At 42.4% G+C, this 27,668-nt stretch overlaps 1 protein-coding gene across 2 annotated transcripts; it reads left to right on the top strand.

Annotated features, from left to right (window-relative positions):
- The first annotated feature begins 728 nt into the window (after window positions 1-728).
- On the top strand, window positions 729-27,509 carry LOC122548757 (E3 ubiquitin-protein ligase TRIM21-like). 2 transcript variants are annotated; one of them, XM_087985862.1, is made up of 6 exons: window positions 729-1,009; window positions 6,278-6,373; window positions 9,255-9,494; window positions 20,121-20,143; window positions 23,765-23,901; window positions 26,629-27,509. In XM_087985862.1, the coding sequence occupies exons 1-6, from the start codon at window positions 809-811 to the stop codon at window positions 27,243-27,245; spliced, it is 1,314 nt and encodes a 437-aa protein (XP_087841988.1). In that variant the 5' UTR covers window positions 729-808; the 3' UTR covers window positions 27,246-27,509. The 2 variants fall into 2 exon arrangements, with proteins under 2 accessions (XP_087841988.1, XP_043543459.2); XM_043687524.2 differs by lacking the exon at window positions 9,255-9,494.
- Window positions 27,510-27,668: the final 159 nt, after the last annotated feature.

The raw sequence follows: 27,668 nt of genomic DNA, 5'->3' as shown, positions 1-27,668 counted from the left end.
GTGAATCCTCTATTGATTGTCAAAAAAAGCCCCATCTAGTTCACTAATGTCCTTTAAGGAAAGAAACTACCATCTTTGTCTGGCCTACATGTGACTCTAGACCCACAGCAATATGGTTGACTCTTAACTGCCCACTGGGCAATTAGGGATGAGCAATAAATCCTCCCTAGCCAACAATGCCCTCATCCCATAAATGAATAAAGCACCTAACCTTCATCAAAGTGTTTGAAAATCTTTATAAATTGTTCATGGAATCCCTTCAGTACAGAAAGATGACATTCAGCCAATTAAATCTGCAATGACATTTTGAAGAGCATCCCATCCTCATGGATGTGATGAAACAACATATCAATCTAAGTTTGTATTCAAACATCTCCTGTGGCATGAAACACCTTGATCATCTCATCAGGTTACTGAGATTTATCTTGCATTATAGATGATAAACACAAATGTTGGAAAAGTAAGATGAGGCACAAATATATAAGCTAGGTGTTTTGTTTAGAAAAGGGTTCTGGAGAACCCTTTGGACACATTGTGAAGGGATACAATCATAGTTTCACTTGACATAAAAAATTTCCAGGAAACTGTTGAAATAAAAAAGCTGTCATTGGTATCTTGATCCTTGTGTAACACCCAAGATCAAATTGCAAGGCCCTTCCCCTTGGCAACTTGCTTTATAATCAGCTCTTTGCTCTCTGAGTGCTGTCAGTCAATGATCTTTTCTATCCTGCATTTACCCTTCCTAACAAGTTTTCTCATTCCATTAGTATCTGGATTACCAAGGAGGCAGAAATTGCAACAATTTGACATGACTTTACAAAATAATCAGGGGAGTATTTTTAGCAATACCAGTGGAAGTACATTAGGTGTGCAATGTGTGATCCATAGTGAAAACCTGATCCTTTACTGTAATGAATGTGAGGACTGTGTATGCCCTCGCTGCTTGGTGGGGAACAAGCACAAAACACACACTTTCTCACCATTTGAGGAGGCTTGCAAGGAACAAAAAGTAAGTACCTGATTTTTTCTTATTTAGCTATAGTGCAGTGCGCGATGGACAAACTGGATTCCGAGAGAAGGATTGGTTGGCTGTTGAACATGTTCCTTTCCTCAAGTCTTTATAAACAGGATCATTGATAGGTATCAATGTGACACACTGATCCATCTCTATATTATAGTTGATAAGATAAGAACATTTTCTTGATGCTTTAGAACCACATCTACTTTGATTCAAATTTCAAATGGAGGTGATGACCCAGGAGTATAGAACAGAAATAACCAAAATTACTGAACTGCTAAGTATATTTAAGTCAGGAGGTCAGGCAGCATCCAAGGAGAAGGAGAATCGACGTTTTGGGCATAAGCCCTTCTTCAGGGCTTATGCCCGAAACGTCGATTCTCCTGTTCCTTTGATGCTGCCTGACCTGCTGCGCTTTTCCAGCAACACATTTTTAAGCTCTGATCTCCAGCATCTGCAGTCCTCACTTTCTCCATATTTAAGTCAGGGGCAAGGAAAGCAACATTTGTTTGTATATTCCTCAAAGGAGGGATGGCCAAGTGGAATAATTGCTAAGCTCTTAATCCAGAGATCTAGGTAATGTTCTGTGGACCTAGGTTCAAATTACATGCAGATGGTGGAATTTGAATTTTTTTAAAGATCTGAGATAAAAGAGTCAATGAAGAGACCACTGTCAATTGTTGCGAAAAGCCTATTTGGTTAACGAATGTTCTTCAAGGAAGGAAATCTCCTGGCCTACATATAACTCTAATTCCTCAGCAATGTGCTTCACTTTTAACTGCCACATTGGCAATACATTGTTTAAATTTTTTTTAAAAATTCCCTTCTGAGAACACTGACTTTTAATGAAATAGTTTTCCTGCTAACAGGTGTGAGCTGTTCATTCAGTTGCTCTCCTAAAACCCTCAAACCACCTTATTTAGATTTGCTTGTGATTCAATATTAGAATAAATCAATTATAAAACTGTTTATAAATGTATCCTGAGCATTCTTCTTTGTACTTTCTCCAATTACATGTAATTCATCATGTGAGGTGCTGCCAACATAAGATATGCTTCATCTCCAGTTTTTTGCTTCTGTAATTCTGCTCTCCCATGTAGTAAAATTTCGATATAGCCTGCCTAGAAATCATACATGATGTTATATTTCTGTGATTATTCTTTATACGTTCCTCACTTGCTGTTAATGTGTTCGATTGAGGCTCAGGTGAGAGAAATGAGCACCAGATTGAGTCTGAAGTGACAAGCGTGAGTGACGTGTTGTTAATACAAATATAGGTATGAAAGGAAGTTGTGAAGAGGACATAAGAAAGTTACAAGTGATACACTTTCTCAGTTCTGAGTAAGGGTCACTTGACCCAAAATGTTAACTCTGATTTCTCTCTCCACAGATGCTGCCGCATCTGCTGAGCTTTTCCAGCAATTTCTGTTTTTGTTTCTGATTTATAGGACATGCAGTTCTTTTGATTTTTATACAGACAGGTTCTCGATTGGTAAGTGGATCAATGACTATGGGGAAAAGGCAGGGGAATGAGGTTAAGAAACGTATCAGACAAGATAGAATAGCGGAGCAGACTCGATGGGCGGAATAGCTGAATTCTGAAATATGTCTTATGGATTTATGAGGCTCTTTTCAGGCTTCAGATGATTGACTGATAACCCTCAGTCAGCTGCCTCATTAACCTTTTATCTAGGTTACTGAATTTTAAACATTTAAAAAAAGAAAATGAGAAGAGAGATTTACCAATTCTATTGCCACATTGCTTCAAAATTCTATAAATATATACTCATTTAGGTTATAGAACATAGAACCTTTCAGCGCAGTACAGGCCCTTCGGCCCTTGATGTTGCGCCAACCTGTCACACCAATCTGAAGCCCATCTAACCTACACTATTCCATGTACGTCCATATGCTTGTCTAATGACGACTTAAATGCACTTAAAGTTGGCGAATCTACTACCGTTGCAGACAAAGCATTCCATACCCTTACTACTCTGACATCTGTCCTATATCTATCACCCCTCAATTTAAAGCTATGCCCCCTCATGCTCACTGTCACCATTCTTGGAAAAAGGCTCTCTCTGTCCACCCTATCTAACCTTCTGATTATCTTATATGTCTCTATTAAGTCATCTCTCAACCTTCTTCTCTCTAACGAAAACAGCCTCAAGTCCCTCAGCCTTTCCTCGTAAGACCTTCCCTCCATACCAGGCAACATCCTAGTAAATCTCCTCTGCACCTTTTCCAAAGCTTCCACATCCTCCTTATAATGCAGTGACCAGAACTGTACACAATACTCGAAGTGCTGCCGTACCAGGGTTTTGTACAGCTGTAGCATAACCTCATGGTTCTGGAACTCGATCCCTCTATTAATAAAAGCTAAAACACTGTATGCCTTCTTAATAACTCTGTCAATCTGGGTGGCAACTTTCAAGGATCTGTGTAGCTGGACACCGAGATCTCTCTGCTCATCTACACTACCAAGAATCTTACCATTACCCCAGTACTTTGCATTCCAGTTACTCCGACCAAAGTGAATCACCTCACACTTGTCCGCATTAAACTCCATTTGCCACCTCTCAGGCCAGCTCTGAGGCTTATCTATGTCTCTCTGCAACCTACAACATCCTTCATCACTATCCACTGATCTTAGTATCGTCTGCACATTTACTAACCCACCCTTCTACGCCCTCATCCAGGTCGTTTATAAAAATGATGAACAGCAATGGACCCAACAGTGACTCTTGCGGTACACCACTGGTAACTGGACTCCAGGATGAATATTTCCCATCAACCACCACCCTCTGTCTTCTTTCAGCAAGCCAATGTCTGATCCAAACTGTTATATCTCCCAAAATCCTCCATATTTTGTACAATAGCCGACTGTGGGGAACCTTATCGAACGCCTTGCTGAAATCCATATACACCACATCAAACGGTTTACTCTCATCTACCTTTTTGGTCACCTTCTCAAAGAACTCAATAAGATTAGATTAGATTACATTACATTACAGTGTGGAAACAGGCCTTCGGCCCAACAAGTCCACACCGACCCGCCGAAGCGCAACCCACCCATACCCCTACATTTATCCCTTACATAACACTACAGGCAATTTAGCATGGCCAATTCACCTGACCTGCACATCTTTGGACTGTGGGAGGAAACCGGAGCACCCGGAGGAAACCCACACAGACACGGGGAGAACGTGCAAACTCCACACAGTCGCCTGAGGTCGTGCCTCACAAATAAGGTTTGTGAGGCACGACCTACCCTTCACAAAACTGTGCTGACTATCCGTAATCAAATTATTCTTTTCTAGATGATTATAAATCCTATCTCTTATAACCTTTTCCAACACTTTGCCAACAACTGAAGTAAGGCTCACTGGTCTATAATTACCAGGATTGTCTCTACTCCCCTTCTTGAACAGGGGAACCACATTTGCTATCCTCCAGTCTTCTGGCACTATTGCTGTAGACAATGACGATTTAAAGATCAATGCCAAAGGCTCGGCAATCTCCTCCCTGGCTTCACAGAGGATCCTGGGATAGATCCCATCTGGCCCAGGGGACTTATCTATTTTCGCACTCTGCAGGATTTCTAATACCTCTTCCTTGTGAACCTTAATCCCACCTAGTCTAGTAGCCTGTATCTCAATATTCTCCTCGACAACATTGTCATTTTCTAGAGTGAATACTGTCGAAAAATATTCATTAAGTGCTTCCCCTATCTCCTCTGACTCCACACACAACTTCCCACTACTATCCTTGATTGGCCCTAATCTTACTCTCGCCATTCTTTTATTCCTTAAATACCTATAGGGTTTACCCTGATCCTATCTGCCAACAACTTCTCATGTCTCCTCCTGGCTCTTCTGAGCTCTCTCTTTAGGTCTTTCCTGGCTGCCTTGTAACCCTCAAGCGCCTTAACTGAGCCTTCATATCTCATCCTAACATAAGCCACCTTCGTCCTCTTGACCAGAGATTCCACTTCCTTCGTAAACCACGGCTCCCGCGCTTTACAGCTTCCTCCCTGCCTGACAGGTACATACTTATCTAGGACACACAGGAGCTTTTCCTTGAATAAGCTCCACATTTCTAATGTGCCTATCCCCTGCAGTTTCCTTCCCCATCCTATGCTTCCTAAATCATGCCTACTCTCATCGTAATTGCCTTTCCCCCAGCTGTAACTCTTGCCCAGTGATATACACCTATCCCTTTCTATCACTAAAGTAAACATAACAGAATTGTGATTGCTATCACCAAAGTGTTCACCTACTTTCAAGTCTAACACCTGGCCAGGCTTATTCCCCAGTCCCAAATCTAATGTGGCTTCGCCCCTTGTTGACCTGTCTACATCCTGTGTCAGGAAGCCCTCCTGCACACACTGGACAAAAACTGACCCATCTATAGTACTCGTACTATAGTGGTCCCTTTCAATATTTGGAAAGTTGAAGTCCCCCATGACAACTACCCTGTCTGTCTCACTGCTATTGAGAATCATCTTTGCTATCCTTTTGTCTACATCTATGGAACTATTCAGAGGCCTATAGAAAACTCCCAATAGGGTGACCTCTCCTTTCCTGTTTCTAAACTCAGCCCATACTACCTCAGTTGACGAGTCCCCAAACATCCTTTCTGCCACTGTAATATTGTCCTTGACCAACAAGGACTCCCACTGGATGTGATCTCTCCTTCCTGATCATGCAAAGCTTACTGTAACTGGGTGAGCGATCTGGAACCGCAGACAAATGGTCTGGAGACAAGGATTTAAATCCCACTGTGAAATTTTAATCCATTAAAAACCTGGAATAAAAAAAACTAACAAAATGGTGACCATGACACTGAAAACAAATTAAGCAGGTTGCCTGTCCTGAATGGTGAAAAGCTTCCTGAGTGTTGTTGGAGATGCATTCATCCAGGCAAGTGGGGAGTATACCATTGCACTGCTGACTTGTGTCTGGCTTTGGAGAGTCAGTAGGTGAGTTACTTGCTGCAAGATTCCTTGATTCTCACTGCTGTTGTAGACACTATAGTCCAGTTCAGTTTCTGAACATACGGAGGAATTAACTCTTCACTTTAGAAGTATTGGAAACACACAGGCAACATCTGTACAGAGGGGAATGTAATGTTCATGATGATCTTTCAATAGGAGTCTTTGAGCTATATTGGCAGCCCCTTCTTCTCTTGATGCGGAGATTACTGTGTCCACCTTGTTTTATTATTTCTATCTGCAGCTTATTGTTTAATTCATTTCAGTTTCAGATTAGGAAGAAAGTGAAGGATTTGAAGAAGATTCATGACCAAATCAAGAAGGAGATGGTCAAGATTCCTCTGACTTTAAATGACATTGAAGTAAGCACTCACTGATAAGGTTTTTCTGTGTCTTTTATTCCTCTGGAAACTTTCAGGTTTTTAAATACAATTTATAATTCTTCTTTTTCATTTTTATTTTTAATTTTGGAATTGTCCTGTGCCAAAGGGGCCTTGGATTCTTCACTGTTACAATTTGAGCTACTCAGATGTTTACCTTTCATACACCAGCTATCCTGTACCTGCCAATTACTTGCAAATTTAGGGCAGTTTCATATTGTGGAATCATGCCTTGACATCATTATCACACAAATTGTATGATCCTTTGTAGGGCAACTGGAGCTGAGTAACACACAGTTTTCTAATCAACCTGTTCTGAGATGCTATTATACTCCTCTGGAGCAGGTGGGACTTGAACACAGACCTCCTGGTTCAGGGTTAGGGACACTACTGCTGCACTGCAAGGGGCCCCCAAGGAGAGTAATACATAAACCTTGCCAGCATTGCTCACACCTGGGAGCAAATTAAATAATTATCATCACGCAGTCCAAATTGAAACATAGCTCCTATCTTCATAGGGGAAGATATAGCAAGTCTCCCAAAAATAATGACAACATTGCTATGTTTCTTCTCTGATCATACCTTCTAAGGACTTCAAGATTGTAGAGCATAAGAACACAGAACATAGTCCAAAAGGATGTGCAGGTTAGGCGGATTGGCCGTGCTAAATTGTCCCAGAGTGTCCAGGGATGTGCAAGCTAGGTAAGTTAGCCATGATAGGTGTGAAGTTGCAGGGGCGGAGGTGGATTTGGTTGGGATGCTCTTTGAAAGTTCGGCATAGACTGGATGGGCTAAATGATCTCTATCTGTTCTGTAGGGATTCTATCGTTCTATAGAAGAGTACAGCACAGGAACAAGCCCTTAAGCCCACCATGTCCGTGCTGGCCATGACACCATTCTAAACTAATCCCATCTGCCTGCACATGGTCCATATCCCTCCATTCCCTCCCTGTTCATGCAGCTGTCTTAATGCCTCTTAGATGTCACTATCGTATTTGCTTCTACTACCTCCCCTGGCAGCATGTTCCAGCAACCTACCACCATTTGTGTAAAATACGTTCATCGCAAATTTCCTTTAAACTTTCCTCTTCTTACCTTAAACCTATGTCCCCTGGTATTTGACACTTCCACTCTGGGAAAAAGTCTAACTCATCATCCACCTCATCTTCCTTTTCATCTTCCTATTTTCAAGTTTTAAAATCCAAAGCTGAAGAATATTTGATTCTCTTAACATGTTCTTTTCAATATATGTGATCTTAGCATCACTGACCTTGGTCATTCACCATGGATTCTCAAAATAAACCTTGTTTATCCTCATTCCTCATAGGTCTTTGGCCTACTCATTTGACAACATTGTCAGGTCTATTCTAACACCCTTACACTCTCTTAGTACCGAATAATTCCTTTACACTCTGTTCTTCCCACTAACTCTCTCATGCCCTGTTAGGAAATTTCTTCAACTCAATTAAATTATTCCTTGTGATTCAGGCTCAGCAAATTGTCCAAATGCTGTTTTTTTGCTCAGAAACTAATAGTGCAATAAGTATTATAGTTATGCTGTGGCATCACATCCCACATTAGCTGAGGTTACAATGAAGGACTCTCCTTCTTCATGTCTCCCCTTACCTGAGGCATGACAACCACCTGATGAAGGAGCAGCGCTCTGAAAGCAAGTGCTTCCAAATAAACCTGTTGGATTATAATCTGGTGTTATGTGATTTTTAACTTTGTCCCTCCCAGTCCAACACCAGCTCCTCAAACTCAGATGAAACCACCACCAATTGTGTGTGTGTGTCTCTCTCTCTCTTTCTGTCTGATCAGAGAGCAGCCCTACAGACCAGTAGAACAACGGCAACTTTACCTTTACTTCTGCAATGGATTCAAATATCCTGGTTTCTTGAAGATACAAAAGGAATAAACCTGGTCTCTGCAAATGTTGCCCCTCTGGCTTTTGTGTTTGTCCTGACCTTACAGTCTATTCCTGTGTGTCCCTTCTTTGTCAGTTATGTTACACATCAGTTGCCCAGAATTTAAGTTCCCTCTGGCCGATTGTCCAGACTTAACACAATGACCATCTTAATATGACATGAGGAACAGGGTTACTTAGACAATCACAGATAGCTAAATGATGATGTTTGGGTATTTCACTGTGATGGCCAATATCTGATACTCTCACCTAATGTGATTTATTTTCTTCTTTACTCTTGTTTGGAACATGGGCTTCACTGGCAAGGCAGGCATACTTAATTGTCTTGCAATGTTTGACTCGGTCAGCACTTAGGAGTCCACCACATTGGATTGCAGCAATTCAAGAAAGCAGCTCACTGTCACCTCAAGGGATGGACAATAAATGCTGGCCTAGCCAGTAGCGCCCATATCCCATGAGTGAATTTTTTAAAGCGTCACTGTGGGCCTGGTGATGCATGTTGGCTAGACTGGCTATCATTAGCAGATTTCCATCCTTAAAAGACATAGCAGACTAGATGGGTTTTTAATGACAACCAGTAGTGGTCACCTTTACAATAGCTTTTAATCAAATTCAAATATGCCACGGTGGGATTTGGACCCAAGTTTCCTAGAACATTAACTGGGTTATTAACCCAGCGACATTACACTCCATCAACATCTCTCCAACCTTGCCAGTGTGTCAACTAGCTGCTATTTCTGTTTCTCTAACTAATCTAACTACACAAATGCAAATTCTGATAAACACATCTGAATTACTAACTTTGGGAGTGAAGCAAATTCGAACACACCCTCCTTTATGTTCTCTTACCTTCTGCAACCACTTCCTCCATCTCACAATTCACATTCTCGGTTGTCATTCTTATTTTTCCTTATTTCTGAATTGCTTCTTGTGCAGATCATCATCTCAAAAACAAAAGAGTCTGTTGAAGAGAAATACAATATACTTAAGAAGCTTCTGGACAATGATATGAGAGTAACAATGAGTTTGATTGAAGCAGAACGCTTGTCAATGGAGACCATTATTACAGGACAACAAGTGGACAAGGAGGCATACAGTGATGCCATAATATCCTTAATGGAAAGATTCAATGATATGAGTGAGAACCCAGAATCTGAGACTGTACAGGAACTACAGGTAAATATTCACTTAGGTAATGCCACGATTATTAACTTCATGTGCAAGTCCAGACAAGAAGCACTAACCTCTTTCAGATTACTCCCCGTGCCATGTGCTAGTGAGGCCAGATAGAGGAAAAGAATAGAATTGAATATGTGGCGAAAGAGCTGGATGAAAGGATGGAAGGCTTCAGATATCTGGGTCATGGAATCTCTTCCAGGGCAGGAGGGACCTTTACAAGAAGCACAGAATGCACCTAAGCTGGAAGGGTACCAATGTCCTTGGAAGGAGGTGTCCTAGTGCCTCTTGGAAGGGTTGAGTTAATAAGTGTGATGGGAAGAACAGAATAGGCCAGGTTAATGGACATGGCAGAAATGCTGGTCTGAAGTATAATTTTATTTCATTGCAAGAAGTAGAGCAGATGATGTAGATGAGCTTAAAGCCTGGATTAGCACATGGAACTACAATACAGTTATAGAATCATAGAGATGGACAGCACAGAAACAGACCCTTCGGTTCAACTTGTCCATGCTGACCAGATATCCTAAATTAATCTCGTCCCATTTGCCAGCATTTGGCCCATCTAAACCACTCCTATTTATATACCCATACAGATGCCTTTTAAATGTTGTAATTGTATAAGCCTCCACCACTTCCTCTGGCAGCTAAATCCATGCACACAACCTGCCTTTTCGTGAAAACGTTGCCCCTTAGATCCCTTCTGAATCTCTCCCCTCTCGTTTTGGACTCCCCCACCCTGGGGAGAAGATTTGTCTATTCACCCTACCCATGCCCCTTATGGTTTTATAAATCTCTATCAGGGCACCCCTCAGGCTCCAGGGAAAACAGCCCCAGCCTATTCAGCTACCACCTCTAGCTCAAACCCTCCAACCCTGCCAACATCCTCGTAAATCTTTTCTAAACCCTTTCAAGTTTCACAACATCCTTCCTATAGCAGGGAGACTAGAATTGCATGTAGTAGTCCAAAAGTGACCTAACCAATATCCTGTATAGCCACAATATGACCTCCTAACTCCTATATTCAATTCACTGACCAATAAAGGCAAACAGACCAAAAACCTTCTTCACTATCCTGTCTACCTGTGGCTCCACTTTCAAGGAGCTATGAACCTACACCTCAAGGTCTCTTTGTTCAGCAACACTTCCCTAGGACCTTACCATTAAGTGTATAAGTCCTGCTCTGATTTGCCTTTCCAGAATGCAGCACCTCGCATTTATCTAAATTAAACTCCATTTAACACTCCTCAGCCCATTGGCCCATCTGATCAAGATACCATTGTACTCTGAGGTAACCTTCTTTGCTGTCCACTATATCTACAAGTTTGATGTCATCTGCAAACTTACTAACCATACCTCCTATGCTCACATCCAAATCATTTATATAAATGACGAAAAGCAGTGGACTCAGCACCGATCCTTGTGGCACTCTACTGGTCACAGGCCTCCAGTCTGAAAAGTAACCCACCACCACCCTGTGTCTTCTACCTTTGAGCCAGTTCTGCATCCAAATGGCTAGGTCTCCCCTATTCCATGTGCTAACCAGTCTACCATGAGGATTCTTGTCGAACATCTTACTGAAGTCAATACTGATTACGTCCACCACTCTGCCTGCCCTCATCAATCTTCTTTGTTACTTCTTAAAAAAACTCAACAATTTCCTACACACAAAATGATGTTGACTATACCTTTCCAAATACTTGTAAATTCTGTCTCTCAGGATTCCCTCTAATAATTTGCCCATCACCGATATCAGGCTCAATGTTGTAGCCATTACAGAAATATGTTGAGAAAGATGGGCAGGATTGGCAACTCAATGATCCAAGGTTTAGATGTTAAGGGTCCTGCCACTTACTGTATACTTTCATCTTGCATTTGACCTCCCAAAATGCATCACCTCACACTTACCTGGGATAAAACTCCATTTGCCATTCCTCCATCCAACTTTCCAACTGATCTATATATCCTGCTGTATTCTTTGACAACCTTCTTCACTATCCACAACTCCAACAAGTTTTGTATCATCTGCAAACTTACTAATCAGACCACTGATATTTTCATCCATATTGTTTATTTATATATTACAAACAACAGAAAACCCAGTGGAACATTATGGAACACCACTGGTCACAGACCTCCAGTCTGAAAACAGCCCTCAACAAATACTCTTTGTCTTCTATGACCAAACCAATTTTTTATCCAGCTTATTGCATCCCATATGACCAGCCTACCATGAGAGATCTTGTCTTAGGAAAGTCTATGTAAACCAACATCTGCTGCCCTACGCTCGCCTCATCTTTGGCACTTCCTCAAAATGCTTAATCCAATTTGTGAGACAAGACTTCCCCCACAGAAAGCTGTGCTGACTATCCTAGTAAGATCTTATCCAAATGTATCACAGATGCATCACAGCTTGTTATGGCAACTGCTCTGCCTAAGACCAGAAGAAACTAGAGAGTTGTGAACAGAGCCCAGACCATCACAAAAACCAGCCTTCCTTCTATTGACTCTGTCTACACTACCCACTGCCTGGGGAAAGCAGCCAAGATAATCAAAGATCCCTCCCACCCAGTTATAGTCTTTTACACCCTCATCCATTGGGCAGAAGGTAAGCCCCTCGCACTAAGTCAGTCCCAATCCATATTGGAGAAGTTAAAATCACCCACTACAACTACAACAATGCTGTTGTTTTTATATTTTTCCATAATCTGCCCACATATCTGTTTCTCTATCTCCTGTTGGCTATTGAGAGGCCTATAGTATAACCCCATCATAGTGACTGCACCTTTCTTATTCCTGAGTTCTACTCACATTGCCTCACTGGATGAACCCCGCCCCCGCAAATGACCTTAGTGCAGCTGTGTCATTCTCCTTAGTTAGTAATGCAACTCCCCTACACCTTTTACGTCCTCCTATAGAACACTGATTAATTTAGAAATCTTGGGGTGCAGGCCCATGGCTCCATGAAAGTGGTAACACAAGAGGATAAGGTTGTTAAGAAGGCATACAACATGCTTGCGTTCATTGGTCAGGGGACTGAGTATAAAAGTTGGCAAGTCATGTTGCAGCCATAAAAAACTTTAATTAGGCCAAATAAGGAGAATTATGTGCAGTTCTGGTTGCCACACAACAGGAAAGATGTGGAGGCTTTGGAAAAGCTGCAAAAGAAGTTGACGAGGATGTTGGCTTGGTTTAAATGTATACGCACAACACAGATGGCCTCCTTCTTCAAGGACCGCAATTTCCCCCCCGACGTGATCGACGATGCCCTCCACCGCATCTCCTCCACTTCCCGCTCCTCCGCCCTTGAGCCCCGCCCCTCCAACCGCCACCAGGACAGAACCCCACTGGTCCTCACCTACCACCCCACCAATCTCCATGTACAGCGCATCATCCGCCGTCACTTCCGCCACCTCCAAACGGACCCCACCACCAAGGATATATTTCCCTCCCCTCCTCTATCAGCTTTCCGTAGAGACCACTCCCTCCGCGACTCCCTTGTCAGATCCATACCCCCCACCGACCCAACCTCCACTCCCGGCACCTTCCCTTGCAACCGCAGGAGGTGCAACACTTGCGCCCACACCTCCCCCCTCACTTCTCTCCAAGGCCCCAAAGGAAACTTCCATATCCGCCACAGATTCACCTGCACCTCCACCCACATTATCTACTGCATCCGCTGCAGCCGGTGTGGCCTCCTCTATATTGGGGAGACAGGCCGCCTACTTGCGGAGCGATTCAGAGAGCACCTCTGGGCCACCCGGACGAACCAACCCAATCACCCTGTAGCACAGCATTTCAACTCCCCCTCCCACTCCACCGAGGATATGCAGGTCATTGGACTCATCCACCGCCAAACCACAACAACGCGACGGTCGGAGGAGGAGCGTCTTATCTTCCGACTGGGAACCCTCCAACCACAGGGGATGAACTTGGACTTCACCAGTTTCTTCATCCCCCCTCCCCCCACCTTGTCTCAGCCGAATCCCTCCAGCCCGGCACCGCCTTCCTGACCTGCAGTCTTCTTCTTGACCTCTCCGCCTCCACCCTACTCCGACCTATCACCTTCACCTTGACCTCTTTCCACCTATCACATTTCCAACGCCCCTCCTCCAAGTCCCTCCTCCCTACCTTTTATCTTCTCCTGCTGAACACTCTCTGCTCATTCCTGAAGAAGGGCATGTGCCCGAAACGTCGAATCTTCTGTTCCCTAGATGCTGCCTGACCTGCTGTGCTGTTCCAGCAATAAAGTTTCAGCTTAAATGTATTAGATATAAGGAGAGGCTAGACAAACTTGGATTGTTTTCACTAGAGCATTGGAGGCCGAGGGACACCTTATAGAAGTATATAAAATTATGAGAGGTATGGATAGGTTAGGTAGTCAGAAGCTTTTTCCCAGAGTGGAAATTACAAATATGAGGTTTCATATAGGTGTATGGTGAGAGGGAGACAGTTTAAAGGAGATGTGGGAAGCGAGTGTTTTCCACAGAGGGTGGTAAGTGACTGGAATGCACTGCCAGGGCAGGTGGTAGAAGCAAATATGATAGTAATGTTTAAGAGGCATTTAGACAAAGAGCTAATCAGGCAGACAATAGAGGATATGGACCATGTGCAGGCAGATGGGATTAGTTTAGACTGGCATCGTATTGCCAAGGTAGTAGATGGTAACACCTTGGAAAATGTCCATATTACAGAGGAGGAAGTGCTGGATGTCTTAAAGTGTGTAAAGGTGGATAAATCCCCAGGACCTGATCAGGTGTATCCTAGAACTCTGTGGGAAGCTAGAGAAGTGATTGCTGGGCCTCTTGCTGAGATATTTGTATCATCGATAGTCACAGGCGAGGTGCCGGAAGACTGGAGGTTGGCTAATGTGGTGCCACTAGTTTAGAAAGGTGGTAAAGACAAGCCAGGGAACTATAGACCGGTAAGCCTGACCTCGGTGGTGGGAAAGTTGTTGGAGGGAGTTCTGAGAGACAGGATTTACGTGTATTTGGAAAGGCAAGGACTGATTAGGGATAGTCAGCATGGCTTTGTGCATGGAACATCATGTCTCACAAACTTGATTGAATTTTTTGAAGAAGTATCAAAGAGGATTGACGAGGGCAGAGCGGTGAACGTGATCTATGTGGACTTCAGTAAGGCGTTTGACAAGATTCCCCATGGGAGACTGGTTAGCAAGGTTAGATCTCAGGGATTACAGGGAGAACTAGCCATATGGATACAGAACTGGCTCAAAAGTAGAAGACAGAAGGTGGTGATGGAGGGTTGCCTTATAGACTGGAGGTCTGGGACCAGTGGAGTGCCACAAAGATTGATTCCGGGCCCACTGCTTTACGTCATTTATATAAATGATTTGGATGTAAACATAGGAGGTGTGGTGAGTCAGTTTGTGGATGACACCAAAATGTGAAGTGTGGTGGACAGCAAAGAAAGTTACCTCAGAGTACAATGGGATCTTGATCAGATGGGCCAATGGGCTGAGGAGTGTTAAATGGAGTTTAATTTAGATAAATGTGAGGTGCTACATTTTGGAAAGGCAAATCAGAGCAGGACTTATACACTTAATGGTAAGGTCCTGGGGAGTGTTGCTGAACAAAGAGACCTTGGAGTGCAGGTTCAGATGTCCTTGAAAGTGGAGTTGCAGGCAGACAGGACAGTGAAGATGGCGTTTGGTATGCTTTCCTTTATTGGTCAGAGCACTGAGTACAGGAGTTGGGAGGTCATGGTGCGGCTGTACAGGACATTGGAATATTATATGCAATACTGGTCTCCTTCCTATTGGAAGGATGTTGTAAAACTTGAAAGGGTTCAGAAAAGGTACCTGTATTTTTGCTTTGTCGCTGTTTACCTATTTACTATCTATGCTACCTAACTGTGTGATCTGCCTGTATTGCTTGCAAGACACAGCTTTTCACTGTGTCTCTGTACACGTGACAATAAATTCAATTCAATTCAAAAGATTTACAAGAATGTTGCCAGAGTTGGACGATTTTAGCTATAGGGAGAGGCTGAATAGGCTGGTGCTGTTTTCCTGGTGTGTAGGAGTATGAGGGATGACCTTATAGAGGTTTATAAAATCATGAGGGCATGGATAGGGTAAATAGACAAGGTCTTTTCCCTGGAATGGGGGGAGTCCAGAACTAGAGGGCATTGGTTTAGGGTGAGGAGAAGATTTAAAAGGGAGCTAAGGGGCAACCTTTTCACACAGAGGGTGGTATATGTATAGAATGAGTTGCCAGAGGAAGTGGTGGAGGCTGGTACAATTGCAACATTTAAAATGGGTGGGTATATGAATAGGAAGGGTTTAGAGGGATTTGGGCCAAGTGCTGGTTAATGGGACTAGATTAGGTTAGGATATCTGGTCAGCATGGACGGGTTATGCCTGGAGGGTCTGTTTCCATGCTGTACATCTCTATGACTCTATGACATGGTGAGCCGAAGGGCCTGTTTTTATGGTGTACAGTTCTACTTTCTTTCTTTTCATTTGTTCACGGGATGTGCTTTTCTAGCTCAGCTAGCATTCACTACCTATCTCTACTTGCCCAAGAGAGGTGGTAGTGAGATTCCTGCTGGAACCACTGCAGCCATTGGGATATAGGGACACCCACAGTGCCGTTAGGGAGGGGTTCCAAGATTTTGATTGGTGGCATAGCCATATATTTCCAAGGGATGAAAAATGATCAGCTGTGTAGTAATGAAGAGTTGAGTTAAAATCAGATGAGCCATGATTTAATTGAATGCTGGAGAAGGCATGCTGCACAAATTTGATAGAGTTCTTTGATGAAGTAACCAGGAAGGTTGATGAGGGCAGGGTGGTAGATGTAATTGACATGGATTTCAGTAAGGCCTTTCATAAGGTTCCATATGCTCTGGAGGGCTAGACATATGGAATCCAGGGATAGCTGGCAAATTGGAAATACAATTGGCTTGATGGTAGAAAGCAGATGGTAATAGTGGAAGAATGCTTGACATACTAGAGGCCTGTAACTATGGTGTGCCTCAGGGATCGGTGCTGGGCCCATTGCTGTTTGTTATCTATATCAATTATTTGAATAAGAATGTACAAGATATGATTAGTAAGTTTGCAGATGACACTAAAAAAGGCGATATCATGGGTAGTGAGGAAGGTTATCAGAAATTGCAGCAGGACCTATATATAGATCCCTGAAAGTTGCCACCCAGGTTGATAGGGTTGTTAAGAAGGCGTACGGTGTGTTAGCTGTTATTAGTAGAGGGATTGAGTTTCAGAACCATGAGGTCATGCTGCCCCTGTACAAAACTCTGGTGTGACTGCACTTGGAGTAGTGCGTACAGATCTGGTCACCGCATTGCAGGAAGGATGTGGAAGCTTTGGAAAGGGTGCAGAGGAGATTTACTAGGATGTTGCCTGGTATGGAGGGAAGGTGTTACGGGGAAAGGCTGAGAGACTTGAGGCTGTTTTCGTTAGAGAGAAGAACGTTGAGAGGTGACTTAATTGAGACATACAAGATAATCAGAGATAATAAATAAGGTGGACAGTGAGAGCCTTTTTCCTCAGATGGTGATGGCTACTATGAGGGGTGATAGATATAGGACAGATGTTAGTGTTATGAAGGTGTAAGGGGTACTGTATCTTTAAGAGAGTTGAAAACTAGCATGGACTTAGAGAGGCACAGAGAGTCCGGAACAAGGTAATAATGTAATGCTTGGTCAGAACAGCTAGCACTGGCTGGGTTGCTATGAGACAAAAATAAATTCAAACTTTGCCAATCAGTTTAAGTTATGCCCCAAGATACCAAACTCCAATCAAGATTGAATTTGGTATTTTGACAATATTAAAACCAATGAAACAATCAGATATATTTTGGGGTATAAAACTGGGAAACAATTGAACAGTTGAGAGTGAACTGCCAAAAGACCAATAGGTGTAGGCTGCTAATAAGAACTCTCTGATAGGTACATGTCTAAAGAAGGCGTTTACACAAAAAAAAATCATTGACACTAACCTGGATAGCGAATCTATAGAGGAGGATACAAAGAGAAGATGCAACAGCTGGCTGGTTTTGCTATTTGAATTTTTCAGTAAATCATAATTGGGGGTTTTATTGGACCAGTATTGTAGAGGGGAAGGTAATAGATAGGTTTAGATAAATGATTTGTAAATAGTTGTTAGTTTATTATTCTGTGTTAGACTTTAAAAAATAAAGTTGTTAATTTTTACTTTAAATGGTGACTTTTGGGATAGTTCTTTGCCTCTCGAATTTTCAGATTACCACACGGATAAATCTTTTCTGTGTTGCTGGTTTAAATTAGCAGAGGGGGTTTACCCCGTGTCGTAACAAGAGGTATTTTCTTTACTCAGAGAGTAGTAGGGGCATGGAATGCACTGCCTGCAACAGTACTAGACTCACCAACTTTAGGGGCATTTAAATGGTCATTGGATAGACAATGGACGAAAGTGTAATAGTGTAGGTTAGATGGGCTTCAGATTGGTTTAATAGATTGGTGCAACATCGAGGGCTGATGGGCCTGTACTGCGCTGTAATGTACTATGTTATATGACCTTGATCAGCTGGGGAAGCAGGCCAAGAAATGGCAAATGGAATTTAACGTAGATAAATGTGAGGTGTTGCATTTTGGAAAGTCAAATCAAGGTAGGAGTTCCATGGTGAATGGTAGGGCCTTAAGGAATGTAGTGGAACAGAGGGACCTTGGAGTTCAGGTGCACAATTCTCTGAAAGTAGAGTCACAGATAGACAGGGCAGTGAAGAAGGCCTTTGGCACACTGGCCTTCATCAGTCAGGGTATTGAGTATACGAGTTGGGAAGTTATGTTGCAATTGTCCAGAATATTGGTGAGGCTATACTTGGAGTATTGTGTTCAGTTTTGGTCACCTTGGTATTGGAAAGATGTTATTAAACTGGAAATGGTGCAGAATAAATTTACAAGGATGTTGCCAGGACTCTAGGGACTGAGTTATAGGGAGAGGTTGAACAAGCTAGGACTTTTTTCTTTAGAACATAGAAGATGGTGGGGAAATCTTACAGAACTGTATAAGATCATGAGAGGCATGGATAGGATGAATACACTCAGTCTTTTTCTAGGCTTGGTGAGTTCAGGACCAGAGAGCATTAGTTTAAGGTAAGAGGGGAAAGAATAAGTAGGAACCTGAGTGGCATATGGATGAGCTGCCAGCGGAAATCGTTGAAGCGGGTACATTAACAACATTTAAAAGGCATTTGGACAAATACATAGATCAGAAAGATTTAGAAGGATATGGACCAAATGCAGAGAAATGGAGTTAGTTTGGATGGACATTTTGGTCGGCATGGATCGGTTCCAGGTGTCAAAGGGCCTGTCTCCATGCTGTCAGACTCTGAGGTCTGGCAGCATTTATGAAGAGAAGTCAAAGTTAATGTTTCGGGGCAGGCGTTACATCTTTGGCGTTTGCAGGGGAATGTGCCATGAGGCTGTGGGGGTGGTGTTGGGAGTGAAGGAAGAATGGACCAGTGAGGGAACAGTCTCTGCGGAACGTGGACAATGGAGAGGAGGGGAATACGTATCTGAGGACCAGAGAGCATCATTGTAAGGTGAGAGGGGAAAGAATAAGTGGGAACCTAAGGGGCAATGGGAACCTGTGGCATCTTGCTGGAGGAAATGACGGCTGATAATCTTATGGATGTGGCCACTGGTGGGATGGTAGTAAGAATAAGGTGAACTCTATCGCTGTTGTGGGAGGGAAGAGAGGGGGTGAGGGCAGAAATGCAGGAGATGGATCAGAACCAGTTGCGGACCCTGTTGACAACAACCTGACTATTTACTTCCTCTTTCCTCAGTACCTAAGGGCCTAAACATACCTTCCAGGTGAACCAGCACTTTATCTGCACTTCTCACAATCCAGTCTACTGGATTCGCTGCTCACAATGTGGTCTCCTTTACACTGGGGAAACAAAATGTAGATGGGTGACCGCTTCACAGAACATCTTCGTTCTGCTGTAAGAAAGACCCGGACCTTCGAGTTGCCTGCCACTTTAACACACCGCCCTGTTCCCTGGCCAACATCTCTGTCTCAGGTTGGCTGCAGTGCTCCAACGAAACTCAGTGCAAGCCGGAAGAACAACACTTCATTTTCCAATTGGGAACCCTGCAGCCCACCGGACTCAATGTCAAATTCAATAACTTTAGGGCCTGAACGCCACCATATTCTAGCCCCCTACCCCACACAAGGCCTTATTATCACATTATCTGCCATTATTAGCCACTAACAGTCTCCATTAACATTATTCAGCCTCCCAGCCAGATCACTATCAACTTCCTTGTCTGTCCAACTGTTCTTCTCTCTCCTTGGGCTCTATTCCCACCTATTGTTTACTCTTTACTTCCCCCCCCCACCCTATCTTCTCCATGTAAACTGATATTTTCCTAACTACCATCAGTTCTGAGGAAGGGTCACTGAAACCAAAACTTTAACTTTGATTTCTCTTCGTAGATGCCTCCAGACCTGTTGAGCTTTTTCAGCTATTTCTGATTTTCAGTATCCACAATTTTTTTGGTTTTGGTTAGATATATTAATTTTAGCATTATATTTGATGTCTCACTGATGATGGATGTGAATGTAATTAATCTATCTATTCCTCTGTATTACAGGAAGTCATGAGTTGGAAGGCACGGTGAGTATCACAATTTTTTTAATGATCTGATAGCCTACCTGTCCGACTGTTTCCAATTGCTGCTGTATGTAAAACTGGTTTTGCCACTGTACCACCAGTTAATACTGATTTCAATAAGTATAAAATCACATAACACCAGGTTGTAGTCCAACGGTTTATTTGAAAGTTCAAGCGCTCTGAAAGCTTGTATTTTCAAATAAACTTGTTGGACTACAACCTGGTGTTCTGTGATTTTTAACTTTGTCCACTCCAGTCCAACACCAGCACCTCCACTTCATGACTTCAATAAGTATCAGTTTGGGGATCTTTATATATAACCGATCTGCAATGTCAAATTTATACTTCTGTCGAAAATTGAAAATTTGGGGAAAAAGTGGAAATGGATAGAAATCCATAATCTAATTCCTGGAAATGTGAATGGCAAAAAAGACAGACAGATCCATAATCAAATCATGAAATGTTTACTATACACATGAAGGAACTGTGTATGTCAACTGGAGAGCCCTCCTCTGCATACTTGTAGGCCGTGACTTTTCAAGTTGGCGTCAAAGTAATTTTTAAATGTGATGACTCTGTACAATCCATTCCGGCAGCGAATTGCTACAAGCTCTGGGAGGAAAAAAACAGATTGTCCTCTGGCCTTTAATCTTTAACATGGATTGAATCATGAAGTCAGTAGATTGCAATTATACCTTGTTGGATAGAAAAAGGGTGGAGCTGGCAAAAAGCACAGCAGGTCAAGCAGAGCAGGGGAATCTTTGATCCGGACTGGGGGAGGGGAAGGGGGCTGCAAAATAAATGGGGATTGGGGAAAGTTGGGTGGGATGGCAGTAGGTGGATGCACGTAGGAGGTGGCTGTAATTGGTCAGTGGGAAGGAAGATGGACAGGTAGGGTCAGGTAAAGAGGGTGGGATGGAGAGGGAGGGTTGGGCCTGGGATGAAGTGGGGTTTGGGGAGATTTGGAAGCTTGATGGCAAAGGTTGAAGAGATTAAGCAATATTTCCTATTTATACAGCACTTTCCCATCCTCAGGTTGTCTTAAAGTAATTTTTCATCAATTGAAATGCAGTCACTACTGTTTTGTATGAAACTTACAGTAACTAATTTAGAAGCACAAACTTCCACAAACAGTTTGAGATAAATGAACAGAAAAACTATTTTTGATTGAAGGAAATATTTTTATCTGGACAACTCCTGAGGTCCTTCATAGAACAGTTCAGCACAGGAACAGACTCTTTAGCCCACCATGTCTGTGTCAACTATGATGACATTATAAACTAATTCCCATCTGCCTGCACATGGTCCATATCCCTCTATTCCCTGTCTGTTTATGTGTCTATCTAAATGCCTTTTAAACGTTGCTATTGTACCTGCTTCTACCACCTCCTTTGGCAGCATGTTTCAGTCACCTATCACCCTCTGCGTAAAATATTTACAACACAAATCTCCTTTAAACTTAACTCCCTCACCCTAAATCTATGCCTCCTAAACTAGTCATCTTCATCTAGTGCCATGATATCTTTTCCATTCACCCAGATGGCAAAACAGTTTAATATCTAGGTGAACATCTATGATGAAGGATCATCATAGTATTATTATTTTGAAACTAAGGTTCTAAAGCACAGTAAAGTTGGATTTTAGATTTCAATTCAGTGAAGATCTCATCAAACTAATTTTTAAAATTGTTAGGAAGTTATGTTGAACAGTGAGCTACAGGTGACATTTCCAAGAAATCATGTGATTTTAGGAAGCACCTAAGGGAGATAATTACTAGGGTGTTTTCTGATTGAGTTTTATAACCCAAAGCAAGAGAGAGAGAGAGAGAGAGAGAGAGAAAGGCATGAATCTTGTAATCCTGAGATTTTCATACAAGCAGAGGTGCTATTAGCTTTGCTGTTTCCCAAACAGTCAAGGCAGGACCAGAGAGAAATCCTGAGTTACTTAGAAGGAAAATGGATAAATAGAAGACTATGGAAGTGCAACTAAGAGAGGAAGACATCCTAAAAAAGCTGTTGAGGACATGAATTTAAGGAACACATATTGAACAGTGACAGTGAGCTGAGTTACCAGCTTGGTAAAAGATCTTAGGGACAGACATTCATTAAAGAGCATAGCATTGAGCTGATGATATTAATTACACATCCCTGGACAATATGGGCAAATTAGCATGGCCACTCCACCTAACCTGAACATCTTTGGACTGTGGGAGGAAACCAGAGCACCCAGAGGAAACCCACGCAGACACTGGGAGAATATGTAAATTCCAAACAAGTAGTCGCGCAAGGGTGGAACTGAATCCAGGCCCAGACATTGTCAGGGAGCAGTGCAAATCAGTGAGCCACCGTGCCACTCTTTCTATAGAATCTCTACAGTGTGGAAGCAGGCCATTTGGCCCATCGTGTCCACACTGACTCTCTGAAGAGCATCCCACCCAGACCCACCACAACCCCATAACCCTGACTTTCCTATGGCTAGCTCACCCAAGCTACACATCCCTGGACACTAATGTTCAGTGGCTGACTATCGCAGTAATCACATTTCAAAAACTAAAACTGATGGTCCATCAATCCAGATTTTATTTGGAATCTGGCTTGTCTGTTATGACCATCAGCTTGGGATCATAACATTCTCGCACAAAAACTGTCATGTTTAACATGCAGTGCTCCTTAGAGTTCACTGGGACAGCAGCATGGATAATGGGTCTAGGTTTATAAGTAGAGCTTGAGATCTAAAAACACTTATAGTTCTGGATGTAAGTTTGCTCGCTGAGCAGGAAGGTTCATTTTCAGATGTTTCATCACCATACTAGGTAACATCTTCAGTGAGCCTCTGAATGAAGCACTGGTGGTGTAGCTCACTTTCTATTTATATGTTTGAGTTTCCTTGGGTTGGTGATGTCATTTACTGTGGCGACATCATTTCCTATGGTGATATCATTTCCTGTTTGTTTTCTCAGGGGGTGGTGAATGGGATCCAAAAACAACTAATCTCATCTATAAAATACCTTGCAAGAACCATAACAAACACTACATTGGATAAACAGGCAGGAAACTAGTCACCAGGATACATGAGCATCAACTAGCCACAAAACAACATGACCCACTTTCACTAGTATCCTTATATTCAGATGAGAAAGGACACCACTTCGACTGGGACAACACATCTATCCTAGAACAAACCAAACAAAAAGACACATGAGAATTCTTAGAAGCATGGCATTTCAACCAGAACTCTATCAACAAACACATTGACTTGGATCCCATTTACCACCCCCTGAGAAAAACAACAGGAAATGACATCGCCATAGGAAATGATGTCACTACAGGAAATGACATCATCAACCCAAGGAAACCCAAACATATAAATAGAAAGCTGGCTATACCACCAGTGCTTCATTTGGAGGCTCATTGAAGATGTTACCTAGTATGGTGATGAAACGTCTGAAAACGAACCTTCCAGCTCAGCGAACAAACCTAATTCAGAACCTCAACCTGAGCTACAAATCTTCTCAAAACTCGCTAATACTTATTGTTCATTTTAATAAAGAAATTCAAATGAATTCTTGGAAATATTTAAACTAGTAAAGATGCAGTAACTTTTCATTATTTTAATACTGTTTAGCCTGGAAGCTTTTGAAGATTTGCAAAGATCAATTGGTAAAGAAATGCCAGCAGAGAATGGGAGACTGAAATCACTGGTCCGTTCTGTCGAGGAGCTGCAACAGGCTGTGAAGAAACTGCTTCCACGAATGTGGCAATGTAAGTATGGGGTAAGAGATGTGGGTTGGTAACACTGTAAGCTCTGAGCAAATAGTTCCTTGTTCAGCCAATAGGCTTCTTCACTCTTAGCAAAAATAATGCATAAGTGAAGCAAATTCTTATCCCTATTCTGGTTTTTGTTTGTGTTCTGTGAGAGAATGTTATAGACGTGTTGAAAAAAGCTACAAGCAGACAAAGACACTGCTCTAAGCTTTGTCACTGGTGGTAAATACAGGGAATAGTGTCATTGATGAAAGGTTTCTTTGGCAACAAAACAAGGTTAGTCCCACTGACCTGATTTTCCATCTACATGCTCTCTCCTTCCAGAAACATTTATTTTCCCCTTGAATCTATGAACTAAGTTCAATTCTTGGTAACTCAGTCCAGAACATATTAACCTTTAGATGGAGAGAGTCATTTGACTTCTCTTCTTGCTTCTAATTTCAACATGTATCCTTTGGGATTTGAGACCTTCCCGAAGATATGTTAGTGGTATGGGATAGAACTAGCATGCCAGAATCCATAAGTTCAAATCCCGACACGTAAAATCAGCCAAACATTGTGGGCCTGGAGTCACATGTATACCAGGGCAGGTGGCAATGGTAGGTTTTCTACCCTATGGGACGTTAGTGAAACAATTGGGCCACCCAACTTTCCATTGGCGCTGGCTCAAAACATTTGCAGATATTGTATTCAGAACTTGATCTGATGCAAATTTTTCTTTATTCTCTCATGGGACACACAAGTGACAAGACCAACATTTGTCATTCATCCCTGGTTGCCCTTGAGTTGGTTTCTAGGTCATTTGGGAGGCCAGTGAAGAATTAATGACATTGCTATGGGTCTGGTGTCACACATTGACCAGACCAGGTAAGAACAGCAGATTTCCTTCCACAAAGGACATTAGTGAACTAGGTGAGCTTTTTCCAAAGTCAATGACAGTATCATGATCTCCATCACTGAGGCTAGCTGCCAGTACTGGATTTATTCATTGAATTTAAATTCCACCAGCTGCTCTTGGCCTCTGGATCACAACTCTCATGACATTACCACAATGCCTCTCTTTCTTGAATTGAACCAAAAATAACAAGAAATTGGATTAATAAAGCAGTTTAACCTTGTGAATCTACAATAGACTTCAAGGTCCATCATCAAGAGTGGTTTGGCAGCATCTTTATCGATCAAGCTGGTTGAGTCATAAAGGAGATTGCTGCAAGGGAACCAACAAGAGGGAGAAACATTCTTGACCCCATCTTCATCAATCTGGTTCAAATTCCACCAGGCCAGATGGTGCAATTTGAAATCAATAAAAAATAAATCTGGGATCAAACATTTAATGATATCCATGAAACCATTGCTGATTGTCAGAAAAACCCATTGATTCACTAATGGCCCTTAGGGAAGGAAATCTGCCATCCTTATCCAGTCTGGCATGCATGTGACTCCACACCCACAGCAATGTGGTTGACTCTGAACTGCTTCTGGGCTATTAGAGATTGACAATGATGATCACGTCCTGTGAATTCCAATGAATGAATAAAAACAAATGCCATTTGCCATGTTTAGACCCTTGGAACAACTTGGAGGGATCGTTGGTCATAACAACTATACTCGCATATTACAGCCATGACCAAGAACACCATGCAGTGGGATTACATATCGAAAGCTTCATTATCAATATTGATTCAAACATATTCAGCAGTGTACAGTTAGTAATCATAGCCATAGAAAACTGATACATGAATATTGGCCATTCGTCTCCTCAGCCTGTTCCACCCTTCAACTAGATCTTGACTGACCATCTACCTTAACACCAGTTTTCACCCTATCCCCATGTCCCTCAATTTCTTCTATTTAGAAATCTGTCAATCTCTGTTTCAAGTATACTCAATGACTGAGCTACCATAGGCCTTTGGAGTAGAGAATTCCAAACATTCACCATCCTCTGAATGAAGAAATATCACTAAGAGAAAGTGAGGACTGCAGATGCTGGAGATCAGAGCTGAAAATGTGTTGCTGGAAAGGCACAGCAGGTCAGGCAGCATCCTGAAGAAGGGCTCATGCCCAAAACGTCGATTCTCCTGCTCCTTGGCTCTGCCTGACCTGCTGCGCTTTTCCAGCAACACATTTTCAGCTCTGAAGAAATATCACCTCAACTCAGTCTTAAATCGCCCACCTATTCCCCTGGGATTGTGCCCCCAGTTCTAAAATCCATAGCCAGAAGGAAGCATCCACTGTGCATCCATCTGGTAGAGTCTTGAAAGAACTTTGAATGCTTCAAGAGAATGTGCCTCATTCTTCTAAACTCTAGTGAATATACAGCCAGCTTCGTCAATCTTTCCCACTGTCCCAGGAGTCAGTCTGGTGAATCCTTATTGCAGTTCCTCTCTAATGAGAATATTCTTCCTTAAGTAAAGAGACCAAGACTATAGACAGCAGTACAGGTATGATCACATAAAGACTGGAAACAATTACAGCAAATCCTGTTGCAATAAAAATTACCAATTGCCTTCCTAATTGTCTGCTGAAACCTCATGTTAGCTTTCAGTGAGTTAGAACACCCAAAGACACCACATAATCTTTCACCAGCTAAGAAATTATCTCCTTTCTGTTTTGCCTACCAAAGTGGATAACCAACATTTTTTTGGCATTATATTCCAACTGCCATGTTCCTTTTCAAGTTTCAATAAAATTTCAGATTTTAGTAACAGTATTTTTTTGTTACAGATTCAAGAAATATAACTTTTGCTGAGAACACAGCACACAGGAATCTGTCTTTGTCAAGTGACTTGCGTTCTGTGCAATACAATCCCATACCCACTAGTGTCCAAGATCATTCTGCGCGGTTTGAGTATTCATTCAATGTTCTGGCAAATGAAAGCTTCTCATCAGGCAAACACTACTGGGAGGTCAAAGTGAGGAACAAGGATGGGTGGAACATCGGTGTTACATACTGCTCCATTTCCAGGAAAGGGAAAGGTAAAGAAACCGTTCTGGGAAAGAACAAACATTCCTGGTCCATCCAGATGGTTGACAAGGAGTACTATGCTCTTCATGCTGATGAATCCATTCTACTTGATCTGAACAGCAGGGACCACAAGTGTGAACGATTGGGAATGTTTGTAGATTATGAAGAAGGACGCTTGTCTTTCTATAATGTCAACCTAGGGACTCATATTCACTCCTTTAAAACAAAGTTCCGCAAACCAATATTTCCTGCATTTAATCCTGTCTCAACCATAAAATCAAAAAATTATGAACCAATTGTGTTGTGCCACTTAGCCCCCGCACTGGAAGAGATTGCTGACAGCAACAATACAGAAATACAAGATGAAAAGCTATAAAGGATCCTTAGTGTAGCCATGGATGCATCACTTGGGGTGGGGGCTATATTGCATTCTAAAGTTTATTTTACTGTGTGTTTGAGTATATGTTACTGGAATATCTTACTGATATTGCACTTTTCATTGACATCATTTGATTGTCTCTTTGTTCCAGGATTCAGTATACACACTTGACACAAGTGACATGTTTAGACCTTGCCAACATGGATTTGTTAAACACCACATTCTGATATTTGTTGAAAATGTGTTGCTGGAAAAGCGCAGCAGGTCAGGCAGCATCCAGGGAACAGGAGAATCGACGTTTCGGGCATAAGCCCTTCTTCAGGAGGAAGGGCCCTTCTTCAGGAGGATTCCTGAAGAAGGGCTTATGCCTGAAACGTCGATTCTCCTGTTCCCTGGATGCTGCCTGACCTGCTGCGCTTT

Source organism: Chiloscyllium plagiosum, unplaced genomic scaffold, assembly GCF_037043375.1.
Source record: "Chiloscyllium plagiosum isolate Xiang-an unplaced genomic scaffold, Cpla_swu_hap1 HiC_scaffold_4, whole genome shotgun sequence".
NCBI classification, from domain to species: domain Eukaryota; kingdom Metazoa; phylum Chordata; class Chondrichthyes; order Orectolobiformes; family Hemiscylliidae; genus Chiloscyllium; species Chiloscyllium plagiosum.
This window is presented reverse-complemented; position numbering and strand designations above follow the sequence as displayed.

Bases quoted from the DNA above. Each gene is read 5' to 3' on its own strand.
- LOC122548757 (XM_087985862.1), top strand. From the start codon at position 809: ATGACTTTACAAAATAATCAGGGGAGTATTTTTAGCAATACCAGTGGA. The intron at 1,010-6,277 runs GTAAGTACCTGA...AATTCATTTCAG, and splicing joins AGGCTTGCAAGGAACAAAAA to TTTCAGATTAGGAAGAAAGT. The intron at 23,902-26,628 runs GTAAGTATGGGG...TTTTTGTTACAG, and splicing joins GCTTCCACGAATGTGGCAAT to ATTCAAGAAATATAACTTTT.